General features: G+C 36.9%; 1 protein-coding gene across 3 annotated transcripts in view; it reads right to left on the bottom strand.

Moving 5' to 3' along the window:
* Window positions 1–2,866: 2,866 nt before the first annotated feature.
* Window positions 2,867–13,597, bottom strand: part of INPP4B (inositol polyphosphate-4-phosphatase type II B) — a 718,440-nt gene continuing 707,709 nt past the window's right edge. Inside the window, exon 26 of one of the 3 annotated variants that reach the window (XM_067736790.1) lies at window positions 2,867–8,454. In XM_067736790.1, coding sequence (XP_067592891.1) covers window positions 8,322–8,454 — 133 coding nt within the window. In that variant the 3' untranslated portion in view covers window positions 2,867–8,321. Of the gene's footprint in view, window positions 8,455–8,534; window positions 9,886–13,597 lie in introns of those variants that run through there. The other 2 variants (XM_067736789.1, XM_067736788.1) reach the window with 2 other exon arrangements.

The raw sequence follows: 13,597 nt of genomic DNA, 5'->3' as shown, positions 1-13,597 counted from the left end.
ATTTCGTTTAGAGTTATATGGGAAGATTGCTTTGGAATAAGAAGCAAATGAGCTCAACTTTGAGCAATACATTTGGGAGTGGTGGGAAGAAAGGAAATAGCCTCAGAGAAAACTTGGAAGAAAATCTGGGTGTCTGAGTGTGTGTGTGTGTGTGTGTGTGTGTGTGTGTGTGTGTGTTTAAGGGACATACACGTATGCAAACTCCTAGTGTGTGTATGTATGGAGGATAGAACTAGAGGAGATAGAAGAAAATAACCTTGAAAGAGAAGATAAGGCCAAATGGTGGATTTCATTTAGTTTAGAACCATAGTTATGAGGGTAATAAAGGATGCATGTGAAGAAAACAGCTGTGGCAATGAAAGGGCAAAGTAACAGATCTGAGGGATAGGAAGGTAATATTGACAGACCTTAGTGACAAATGGAATATTGTATGTCGACAGAGATAGGAGAGTTAAGCTGATTCAATCTTGTGAACCTGTGTGACTAGCGCATGGATTCTGCTAGCAGAGAGAGGAATCCTAGGAGGGATGTGTGTAAATTGGGAGGAGGGCAATGAAATTATGAATATCTGAAAACATATAGAGAAATAGCCAGCAGATACTTGGAAAGGTGGTGCTGGGTCCCAGCTGAAAAAGTCAAAGATAAATAAGTTAATCAGCAACAACTACCACAAAGAAATAGATTGAATATGTCCTATAGGCTGAGGGTATCAGCCAGAGTTCAGTGCAGGAAATGGAACCCAGTCATTTTTAGCAGAAAATCATTTAGTACATCTAATACGGGAATTTGGTGTTCATACAAGCATTAGAAAGGATAGAGGAACTTCATGTCAGAAATGGACTCTTACCAGGCTTCTGACCTCAAGCCCCTCCGATCCAGTTTTCAGGAACTACTACTGCTGCCTCCAGGTTAAGAAAATGCTGCTGCTACGGCTTCCACCGTGCCGAAGTCGCAGCCACCACCCCTAGCAAGCTGCAGAACTGACAATGAGCGTGGAAATCCAGCTGCTGCTTACCCTCTACTTGGATTATACCTGTGTGCCCACTTGGGTGCACAAGGGGTAAACACTTCCTGCCCCCCTGCCTTCCAAATATGGCGTAGGTGGGTCTCATTGGCAGAACCTATAGGATATCCTGAACTCTCGTGGCAAGAGTGCTGAGGAAATGTAGTTTTTAGTCATCCAGCCCTTATGTGCCAGGGGGTGGGACTTCAGGAGCCTTAACCACAGTGGGAACGCAGGCTGAGGGCCAACAGAGAAGAACCAGCATGGTGAGCATGGGGCAAAGGGCTGAACATACATTTTCTCACTCCCTTTTATCAAGAAATATTGTCATATTATTACCCTCATTTTACAGATAAGAATGTGAGGACATGGAAACACTGAGTAACTTGACATATGTCCGCATCTAATGGAGTGGGGGAATCAGATTTGCATTCAGGCATTCTGACTCAAAAGCCCACATTCTTTGGCCCTGGAGTTTTCTTCTTAGACAGTTGAAGACCTCAAAAGACAGTGTATCGAATGAGAAAAGTAGAATACTGATTTGGGTAATTCCTACATGTAAGAAGCAAGCAAAGGAAGCAGAAACAGCAGTTAAGTGCAGCACACTCAAATTCAAAAGAGGTCAATTAGCACCAAGGAGGTGGTGGTTTATGGCCAATTGGTTTGAAAACTGAGAAGTCATCACCCTAGGCAAGAAGCAGATCCTCCTCCTCATTGCTATTGTTTAATTCTGAAATGAAGGGCGATAGTCATACACTCATATGGCTTAGGATAGAAGGGAGCTTTTAGTAGCTGAGTATCACATGCTTGGTATTCTACCCAAGTGTGCTTTCCTCTCTCATTTTACCTTTTAGGTACAAGTTATTTAAAAATCTGTTCTTGGGTCACTCTTATTAATCAGGATCATTGAGAGAACAGAGAACTCAGTTTCCGCTGTTATAGCCGCAGAATCACGCCCATGTGGTGGCTACTTTGGCTTGACATGCTCCAACTATATCCACCCACCCTCTCGATTCCCCTCTCTGGAGAGATCAAACTATAGCTCTGGAACCAATTTTCTGAGTCCCTTGTACTCTGACTTTGTGTTCGTATGTCACTTACGACACTCGAGAAATTTTGCATGGATGTTTAAGACAGAAGAGTACTCCTACCTCACTCAGGCTACTATACTGCTTAATGGTAGGCAGCATTTTGCTATAATTCACTATGCATTGTTTCCCCGTGGGGTTAGCTCCAGCACTGTTCCTGCTCAGATGTAGAAAGACACATTAGTATGAACATATACTGATGATGATGACGTGACAGAAGACGTTCTTGCTACAGGATCAGATATGTTCTTGAAATTCTCCAGATGGCAAAACTTCTTTCTTTCTTTCCATGCAATCAAGAGCCTCTTTTTTTTTTTTTTTTTTTTTTTTTGCTACAAGATCAAATTAAAACTCCTTGGGATTTACCTTCTACTATCAACTACTATAATGAATTATAATTGATCAGATCCAAAGAGCCAATAAGGAAAAGTTATCTCATGTGCTCACATGACTAATATAATCAGGATTACGAAGATTAGTGATTTGCCCAGAGTTGAAGCATTGACATCTGGTTCTTGCATCTTTTAAAATTATGGTGGATTTTGGTCCCACAGAATAGCAACCCTGAAAGATGCATTCTGCTAGTAAATATGAGACTGATCTACCATCAATGTAAAATTTGCACTGTAATTGTAGTTCATTGGAAAATTAGTCTATTCTCTTTGAGATATTGTTTAGGCTATCCTGTTATTTTAATGAATTTTTAGATATTGCTACATTGACAAAAATGACAAAAATGTATAATTGGACATTTGAAATGAAAAAGACAGAAACATAAAAAATAAAAATCACATTTATTTAAACAAAAATATACACACAGTGTACAATGAATATGGTTTACACAGAACAATAAAACAAAATGATATTTCTTCAAATACCAATAGAAAATGATCTAACCTATTTGTGCCTCATTTCCTGGGACTATACATTATTGGTTGATCTAGAATATACATTTAACATTAAAGCAAATGCCAATGTTTCAGATAAGTACCGCAAGAATCTGAAAATCAGATATTAGGTTAAATAAAATAATAAAATCTTCATATGAGTATATGTGTACAAAGGATTGCACATGTGCCATAAAATGGGAGTGTCTATACATTTACAAACACTTGGAGCCTGCCTTTTAAAAGTTGGAAAGCCCTTTGACATGAAATGGTTTTTAATATTGATAGCGATATAAAAGCATCAGAAGAACTATAAAGATAATAGAGCAATTTTGCCAATATTTGAATCAATATTGCCTGCTAGTCAATAAAACCGCACCAAGTCATCATTAAAGATGTACTGCTGAGTTGTGACCTTTTATGGCCTTGGAGTAATTTTGATGATTTTAGGAAGATTGTGAATGTATTCATACCGTGTGTGCAAGTGCAACATCTTAAAAGAATGGTTTATCAAGCAACATCACTTGTATTAGGTCTTCTCTCCTTTAATGTTCAGTCTCTCTGGGTACTATACTTAACTGTGAGTCTTGTTTTCCTTTTCAAATTTAAAATTCTAAATATTCATGCAATCTATAAAAGTTCAAACTCAGCAGAGTTAATGGCATGTACATTTTTAAAGTTAATATGACTTTACAATTTTTTCCTACCTCCTTGTTACTAACAGCCTGATATGATTTCTTTGACATCAGAAATGTTTTAGAGTCCCCTTACTTGCTTAGAAATAAAATTAAAAGAGTGATTAATGTACACTATGACTCAGGAAGGAAAAATCCAAATTTCCATACCTTACCTTTATACCTAATTGGCCTGCCATATTTTATCTAAAACATTAACTGTATTTTTCTGTTCTTAAAGACAGTCTTTGCTAGAGATAGCATCTGTTTGGAAAAGTTCTAACTTAAATCTTCCAAAGAAACAAAAGCTCTAATACATCAGTACTTTGTTTATAAAGCAATGAAACATAAATATGGGGGGGAAAGGGCATAGCTCTTGCCGATTACAGCTGGGCTAAATGAATGTGAATCTGTGAATTCACCTGAAATTGTCAATCCACTATACAACTCTCAGCAAATCATTCTCTTCAGCAGCACATAATTTGTGAAGCCTCCAGCTACTTGGGATGCCTTGTGTTCAATATGTTTGCTTCCCTCTGCAACTGCTGATCAGTTTTTTTCTCAGACCAGTTTCTTAAATGGTGATAAGAGTTAATTTATTTCTCAAAAGATTACAAAAGGTGCCCTGTCTATTGAACTAAATCATGGATAGACCATCCTGTTTGGAAATCAAACACCTAAAACATCTGTGTGAATTAGTATGCTGCCAGAGTTTCACTTGTTTAATCTAACAGTTGGGCTTTCAATTGAGCTATATTTATTAGAATCTGGGCATGGTAATATGTTACCGTTTTTCTTCTTTTAGCTAATGCTAAACTGATAAACTTAAAAATTGATACTGAAGCACATTTTTAGTGATACACTAATTAGGCTACCATTTCCCTGAATTTAGCCTGAAGTTGTTATTACGTACACTAAAGCTGCATTGCTGAGGTTCCTCTTGCAGAACATCATAGAGAGAGACGTTTTTAAAACACATCGTATGATTAAATGATTTAATTATGAATAAAATATAAACATCAAATATTACTTATAGTCTAATAGGAGTCTCTAAAGAGGGTAAAAACCAAATCAAAATTGTAGCCATCTGAAGATGAGTGATTGCATTTTATATCATTCTAGTAATTTAATACTGCTTCCCATTATTGGTTATTTTCTGGAGAAAAAGTGATGGCGGCATTCAGTTATGTGCTGGTAATTGTTTGACAACTGGCTTTCCAGGAGTTAAAAGTATGGGTTGGTAGCATTTGGAAGTTTCTGTGGTGTAACTCCCACTGTGGTCAATTTCAAGCTAGGGATGTGATGTTACTGAACTGGGGTCAGGAAGAGAGAGAGGCACAGTTAGCACATTATAATATTGTGTTTCCACTGGACAGATACCATTGACATAAACAACCTCAAGGGCAGAGGTCAATAGTAAAATGTACTAAAACAATTAGGAATCGGTAAGTTTTGATTATTACCTTTGTTTTTAATAAAATCTATTCAACTGTATTTTATAGTTTAATATTTAATGATGGCTGTGTTTTCACAACTGGCTTACAGAATTTAGTGAACAGCTATCATAAGTCAGCATGAGCCACTTTCCAGCACACCACTGTTATCCTCCTCTTGGCACATATCTAACTTGACATAGGAGGGGGTTTGATTTGCTTGGGAAGAAAAGCATGGCTCTACACAAATCTTTTTCTTTTCCACCATCTTATTCTGTGCAAAATACTATACTTAGCTGAGAGAAAGAAAAAGGGAAGTATCCTTCATCCAGATGCTAGCTTTTAAGACTTCACAGTTCCTCAGAAGAAGAGGTGTTAGTCTTATAAAGTAAGGACTAGAGGTTAGTTACCTGGGCTCCTGCTCTAACTGGGCAGTTGGTCATTTCAGTACCATTTGTAAGCAGGATCAGATGGTTGCTCTGACTCACTGGGTTATTGGATTGACCAAACTATTTACATCAAAGGATTGTTTGGGCAGAGTGTAGACAAAACCCAAGGCAATATTTACAAGAAAGAAACAACCACACAAGAAATAAATGAATGGGTGCATCTAAAATGTGGGTCTGATTCAATAAAATATTTCAAACTTTAATGTTCAGCTGTTTTGTAGGACATTTTCAGGCTCTGGATCTTTGGTCACTGGGCCAAACATAATTAGGATTCCACCTTCCCTTGTTTTTAAATATGTTTTCTATAGGACTTTGTAAATAGCAAATACAGAATTTTTATCTACATTTAAGGATATCAGAGGGCAAACATGTTTTTGAACCAAAAAAATTGTCTTGTTTGGAAATGTTACTTTCTTGGTTCAGTTTCTGACTCAACGTGATCCTTTAAAATAGAATGATTGGTGCATGTTTTAAACGAAAATGAAGATAGAAAAGCATGACTGAGCCTGTGTTTGTACAAAAGAGATTTTAAAACTTTTTGTTTCATATTTTTCCTTTGATTTAGAAAGCGTTAATAATTTAAGAAATAATGAAGTAGTTTTCCAAGGATACTTGGAATACCTCTCAGGAAAGGAGCAACATTGTTGTCAATAAGAAACAAAAATTTTCTGGATGAAATCCACTTTTAGAAGTGTGCACAAATATAAGCTTCCAGTAGGGGAATGCAGATGATTATGCTAATAATAAATGAGAACTTACATGCATTTGTATTACAGTCAGCTCTACTCTTTTAGAATTTTTATATGAGTACTTAATAAAGAAGCAAAAGGTCTTTGAAATGTCTTCCCAAAACTCTACTGTTGGCTTTGTAGTTAATATTTTTTTCCATATTTGAGTCAAGAGGTTTCATTCTTAAAAATACAAACAAAAAGCTATTGTTTATAAGAATATTTACAAGATGATAAATCAGCTAAGTTATCTTGGAACTCAGACTACCGTTTGATATACTGAATGAGGCTTCACAGTTATTCAGGGAAACCTCTGTCATCCCAACCTCTGTACCTTAAATCCAGTGGGATAATGAAAATAATCACAAATGCTACCATTTTCAAATGAAATTGAACAGTTCAAAGATTATATTTACTCAGTGAAATGAAGAACGAGGCATAAAGGAGAACACCAAGATAACCTGTCCATGAATAGATCCACGGTACACAGCATCTTCTTATGAAAAAGGCTGTAAATAGTTTTGACACCTGCCTCAAGTATAATGCCCACAAGTCCTTAACTAAAATAATAGATTAATAATACTGGCATTAAAAGCCCCAAAGCGTTATCTAAAACGCAGTAATTTGAAAAACCTAATATGAGCCTAGAGATATGTTTGGAATTCTCATTTCAACAGGCATCTTCGTGGAGGAGCTATTACATCAGCTATGGAAAGCCCCTAAGATCATCCATTGAATGTGGTCACAGCTAAGAAGTGTCAGTGGAACAGGCCTCTGGCATTTCCAAGGGAGATTTATGCTCTGGATGGCATGCTCCTCTGATGAGAAAGGAAAAAGAATAGATTCTTAAAATTTGGAGAAAAAGAATCTCATTTGTTCAGACCCTTATACTCCAAGCTTCAATTCCAGCAGTAAATGCCAATTTCTATTTAACTAACTAGCATTCTTCCCAAATCTGCATGTATATATTTAGTGCGGCAATTTAGAGAACAGACAAGCCACAAGCTAAGAAGGTAAGAAGCGATTGTAACCAGGGTTCTAAAATTATCTAGCTGGGTAACTGGGGGTATATCTTCCTTGTGCTTTAATTTAGCCATTTATAATGGTGTTATACATGATGATCTCTAAGGCAACTTCTGATTTGGAGTTCTGGAAAACTTTCAGTGTTATTTTACTAAGTAAGGGCAAATGTGAAATTCTATTTAAGAGAAATAATTGTTTTGGTTTATCATTAGTTATGGTGGCCTATGTTTTAAAAGGTTTATTCACGTATACTAATCTATGCTAGACAATGCATACTTACACCATCTACGTTCTATACCAAGATGACTGCTAGAAAACACCTCAAAGATATTTTACAGTTTTTCATGAACTTGACTACATAAAGTTCAGGCTGATGGGGCCATCGAACCTAAGTCAGAGTTTTGAGAAGATACTATACTTTTGAAAAGTATTTTTACTGCTTTACTAACACTGTCCATCTACGTGTTTAGGAGGACCTGTCACACCTCCACTGGATGACACAAGTCCTTACAAGCACACATAAACTGCTTCTGTAGTCAAAATCATGAGTTAACTCTCCCTAGTCTCAAGTAACTAGAAAAATATTTTCTAAAGCCCAGAAATGGGCTCTCAGGTTATTTGTGAGAAAGGCTATGGAATAATATCTCAAAGTCTCTCTTCCCTTTACACTCTATCATAGCTTTGGAGTGGAGAAGGCCACTCTCTGAATCACCCCCAGGTCCCCTGTAGCGACCTAGCTTTTCTCAGAATGTCTTTCATTAAAATACCCCATGAATGAAATGTACACTTTCTGAGCTGATCTCAACCAGCGAGAATCAATACAAGCTTAGACCTAGAAACGCGATATGATTTAAGGTTTGTTTAATGGATTTCTTTCAGAGTCATATGCTGATAACTAATTCAAGTAATTCCTAGATTTGGGCAAATATCCCTGATCACCTCCCTCCACAAATTCATGACAATGAAAACGTAAAAAAGGTAGAGATTATCCAGCGGAAGCGTATTTGTGTTCCTGTTTATTTACATGTTGGTAAACTTAGGTGTCAGCTTTTCCATAAGTCCCCTCTGGAGGTCTGTAGTACTTGGGGAAAGCCATCAGCTGTAGCATGTTGAAAGCATACTTCCTGCATTTGATATTCTTCAGTACATTTTCTATGCGGCAGCCTTCTCTGGTGAAAGGGGAAAAAGGACAACTTCATGAAACACAGAATAAATAAATATGCTTTATTTGTCCAATGCAGAGTTGCAGCAACAGTCCAAGTAAAAATAACAAAGATTCAACTCTACATTTTTTTTTTTTCACAAATGATGATACATCTTACAAAATTAAATCCTAGGCCAGGCCCAATACCATTATTGCCCTCAGAAAAAAGATGAGTAGAGTCCCTTTGCTCTTAACATATATTTAAGGTTTAATAAACTCTTTAAATATAATTTGTTCCACAATACAGCTTCATTTTCGTTTCATAAATATATCTGCCTTTTTATAACTTTTCCACAAATGAATTTCTCAGTCTCTTTAAAACACATGAACATCTACACATAGCCCTAAGGATGTAGGTTCTAGGAATAAGGCATTTAATTTATTAAGTCTGGCCATATAGATTTTTAAAGGAAAGTTTCATCTCTATTTGACTGCATTATTTTAGCTGTGCAACGAAGAGGAAAATGGCTTTCCAGACAGCCTGGTCCAAGTCTCAGCTTTATCAAGAGGAGTGCTTGTGTACAGACAGTACAAAAGTCACAGGTGCTGAAAATGGGGCATCGAGACACAAACAAGACTTTGTTAAAAAGAATAGAAAAGTACTCTGAGAGCCAAATCAACCCAAACCATGGTTACAAACGGGTTCATTTAATTACAAAACATAAATAGCCATTCTCTCCAGAAAGTTACTTGACAGAAAAGGGTTAATTGCAGGACAGAAATCACAGAACTAACAGGTTAAGATACCAAACAGAAGATTCTATCAGCTGATGGCGACAATGAGATCGGCACAGTGGAAACCAAGTCTGGAACCTCCCACATCTCTAGGACTTGTCTCAGGGTCTCAGGGTTTGTGCAAATTCAGTCTTAATTTCTTTAAATAAATTTAATGGGAAGAGGAAGAGAAGAGGCAGAACGTCAAGCTTTCAGGATTCTGTTCTTTGTCTTATGCCAAAGACAGGAATTTAAAATTTCTTCTTGAGCTAGTTAACAGAGGGAAACACTTCTCCATGAACAAAAGAGCAAAATAATTCACTTAATGCATAGTACTTCTTTTTCTTTTTTTAGATTTTAGGAAAAACACATAAAACACTTACAATTCAAACATTTGTTGTTTTTTTTTTAAATTCTGTGACTCTGAAAATGTAGAAATTACAGCATTGTCCCCATAATTTAAAGTCCATTGTCAGTTGTAGAAAAGAAAGGAGTACAACATAAAACTTATTGGTATTTGGCTAATAGTAACGCAAGACTTAAAATAAGCCACACAACTAGCAGGTGTGAGCTGACAAGCAGCAAGGCGACGGGATAGAAGTGTCGAGAAGTTGCCTTGTTATCAGTTAGACAGCCTGTTTCAGGATCATCAGATTCATTCAGTGCTCCCTGGGTTTGTCTGCTGTTAAACGGGGGGTGGGGGGGGGTGGGGAGTTAGGGGAGAAAAGAAAATAGTATAGCGTTCACACAGTAAAGAAACTCAACCTTAAATATCCTGAAATACAACACATTATCCTATATAATACAGCAGTTTCAGATGAAGTTTTTATGCTAAATAGCCCCAAATGCATCCTGCGTATTTTTTCCAACTGGGCTTTTGTGCAAAAAGGAAGAGAGAAATGCTATGATGATATTCACATGGGTTGAATATGTATATGCACAAGGAAGAGTCAGAGAAGCATAACGGGGCCAATAGACAAGGCTACATGAATAAAACTAAAATACGGATCAGCCCATAAAAATAATCTGGTAAGTACATCTTTGGAAAATGAAATGAGAAACACAGTATGTAGTGAAGGAAATGGACATGTCTGGCACATTTAAACACACTGTCTATTGTTACTGTACCTATATAATGTATTTAAAGTTATAAAAATGATTAATGGAAATGGCTTGGTATTTAAAATGAATGAAATATCTGACATGTCATCCTTGCCAGCCATAAGACTAGTTGAACCAAACCCGACTCAGCACCCTTTCATCGGTTCAGCTCATAAATTATGTTGTTCTGCTCATCTTCCTAAAATGAAGCCAAATCTATCTCCTATGGACTCTCCAGAACTGAAAAGAGATCCATATTTACAGAGTACATGTTGAAAAATAAAAGATTCTAAATTTCCAGGTTGTGTATTTTCTGTAAAAGTGAAAAATAGGCATTTGTAATTGGGCTTAAAAACAGTTCCAATTACGGCACATCTGAAATCTGCCATACTGATGTAAGTTGAAAATACAAATGCTTTTCTACGGTATAGTTCATCAGTATTCAGAGTATTCAGAATTTCAGTCACTCTCAGTTGTCAAGGAGTTTTTGATCTCTGTCGGCTCCTCCAGGTTTTGAGGCAGAAAGCCAGCTGTTGCTTGGTCTATGAACAGGGCTGTATATGCAAAGGTACCTTCTACACGAGCCCCTTAGCATCCGTGACCTCCTTTCAACCAGTTGCAGCTTCTGAAAACCTCCTACACAGAGATTTTTTTGACCTGGTGTCGACCACATCCAGTGGCCACATGTGGACAAACAGCAGTGGTAATTATTTCAAACAGCGACCTCAGTTTAAAACACCAAATCAACCACGCTGGGCTGGGCTCTGGTGCTTCCTTGTTGTCCGGTTAAGACCTAAGGACTATGGCGCCAGTGTCAAAGTGAAATAGAATATTATCTGGAAAATGAGTGGTTTATTGAGTGAAAGGGAGGGCTGCATAATTCCTATTGTCAGTTGTACTTGGTTACTCGTTTAACTTTCTACTGCTCACTAGGTAGGAAACATGCAGTAGATTTTAAAGTATGGATACCTTTGAATGTGACTAAGAAAAGCTTCCTTGTCCAATATTATTTCTCTAATATCATCTTCACTAACGCTCCCTCCTGTCCATTATTAAGATGAAGGTTATCTGTAGCAAATCTTAAGCTTGTTAAAACCTTCGTTTCTTTCCTTGTTAAGAGAGAAGTACAGAGTCTCCTATATCATTTATCTATCTATCTATCTATCATAATATAAATATTAAATTCTGATTACAAATTTAGGTTAAATATTAACCACAATCTATCAATAATAGTATAGAAATACTCTTTCTTTCCCAGTGGGACCACCTGTAGACAGGCTCTGGCTGAGGAACAGACAACTGGCCGACCAGTAAGTTGAAAGGATCTTGTAACCGTCCTTACTCCAAATACAGGGGACTCATTCATACCAGATGGCTTTTTTGCCCTACAACTGCCAGAGCACATTTAATATTTTCCAAGTCTGCTTGTTGAATATGCCTTCCAAGTAAAAAGTGCTACATGAAAAGATTTTTTTTTGAGGGGCAGTTTTATAATTGAATTAATTTGTTGCTTACTAACTGCAATCTCTGGAGATTAGAATAATATATTAAAAATGCCTCTGACATAGTCATTCTATTATTCAGCTGAAATTTGAAAGCAACGTAGCCTACAAGCCTGCCACAGCACATAGAGCTTGAGGCCCTGACTATATCACCGAGGGGACACAGGTGCTCTTGGGGCTGCTTCCTTGCTTCCTGCTAAGAACAGCACAAATGGTTATTACTTCAGGGCCACAAATGAATTTTTCAGCACTCTGCTAGCGTAAATGCAAAGGATGTACTAAGGAATAACATTAGTAATTTCCTCCCTGGGAGATTATGACAAATAATTAATTAGTGGCTGCCTTGCACGGTACCCCGATAATCCAAGGTCATTAGTTTTAGCCATCACTGACTGGTAGATCACCATGGAAGCAAAGCACAATGTTGTCTCCACTGAAAATGTGACATGATCTGACATTTAAGGGCAGTTACTGAATCTGCAGGATAGAAAATGATTTTCTTTTCCTTCAAAGACCTGTCAAAGCAATCCCTTAAAATAGAAACAAGTAAAAGGAAATGTCTCACTCTTAAACACATCACTGCCTACACAAGGAGACATTTCCTTAAATAAAACCCAACGTGCGTGCCTTGATGATATTTGCTTATTTTCCCCTCTTTTCTGTCGGCAACTACTGCTGTATCCTAGATCACAAGTCCCCCACTATAGGTATCCTCTCAAATCAGTCAGACCGCTAAAGATAAAAGTTAGAATCCTCCTATCTCCCCCTGCTGGGTAATTATTCATGAATAGTGTCGTTATTTGATAGTTTATTCCTTTAACCACTACAGCTCTTCAAGCTCCCTCAAAGGAAAATTACCAGTTAAAACTGAATTGAAAAATCTTTCCTTCTGACGAGAAAGCTGATTTCCTTCCATGCTAAAATGAGACTGTTTCACGTTTCATTACATCCAAGTTCGGAGCTATAGGCATACCATCTTGAAATGCTGAGCCAAGATTTTAGAGCCAGTATCTTACAGAACTTTATTTGAGTCTACGTTCATCTGATAAATCGATCTTAAGAGAGCATGATGTTTCAGGCTCTAGAATGTTGGATTGTGTCAGATTTTAAACTGGCAGATCTGTGTGAAAATGAATATAATGTAGGTCTTTATCAAGAAGAGCTTTGAGAGTGGTACCTACATCATAAAATCAGAGATTCTTCAGATGTAGAGTGACTTTAAAAAGTCTTCAAGTTGAATTACACATTTCATAGATGAGAAAACAAATTTAAAGGCCTTGCCTGGGCTTCTATGACAGCAAGTTGCAAAAAAGGATCCTGAATATGTAGTTTGCCTGGTTCACAGTTTGCTTAAATGATAAAAAATAAGAGAAGAAGTTTTTGTTTTCAGTTTAGATCAAGGTCCAGTGTGAAATTTAATGACTCAAAATACTCTTAGATGCCAAATTACCCACCAAAACTTTACAAAAATTTAATTTATAATTAGAATATTGAAAGTATATTTGCAGGACTTTTGAAAAAACGGTGCAGCTGTTTAAACAGAGGGGACGTTTTAATAAAAGAATATCAAGGTTGGGATAATTTCCACTGGCTTAGAATCAAGATTAGCCTTGGTGGCTACTGAATCACCAGCAACATTTAAAATGATATCTTCATTTTAACTGAATTTCAGGATCTAATTCAAAATACATTAGGTCAACCACAGGAAAAGCCCCTAAATTAAGAAATTACTTAGAAGACATAGACTATGTCACTGCTTGTAATGTCCAGGTCATAGAGTGCTTCCAATAA

Source organism: Pseudorca crassidens, chromosome 4 (genome assembly GCF_039906515.1).
Source record: "Pseudorca crassidens isolate mPseCra1 chromosome 4, mPseCra1.hap1, whole genome shotgun sequence".
Classification (NCBI taxonomy): Eukaryota; Metazoa; Chordata; class Mammalia; order Artiodactyla; family Delphinidae; genus Pseudorca; species Pseudorca crassidens.
This window is presented reverse-complemented; position numbering and strand designations above follow the sequence as displayed.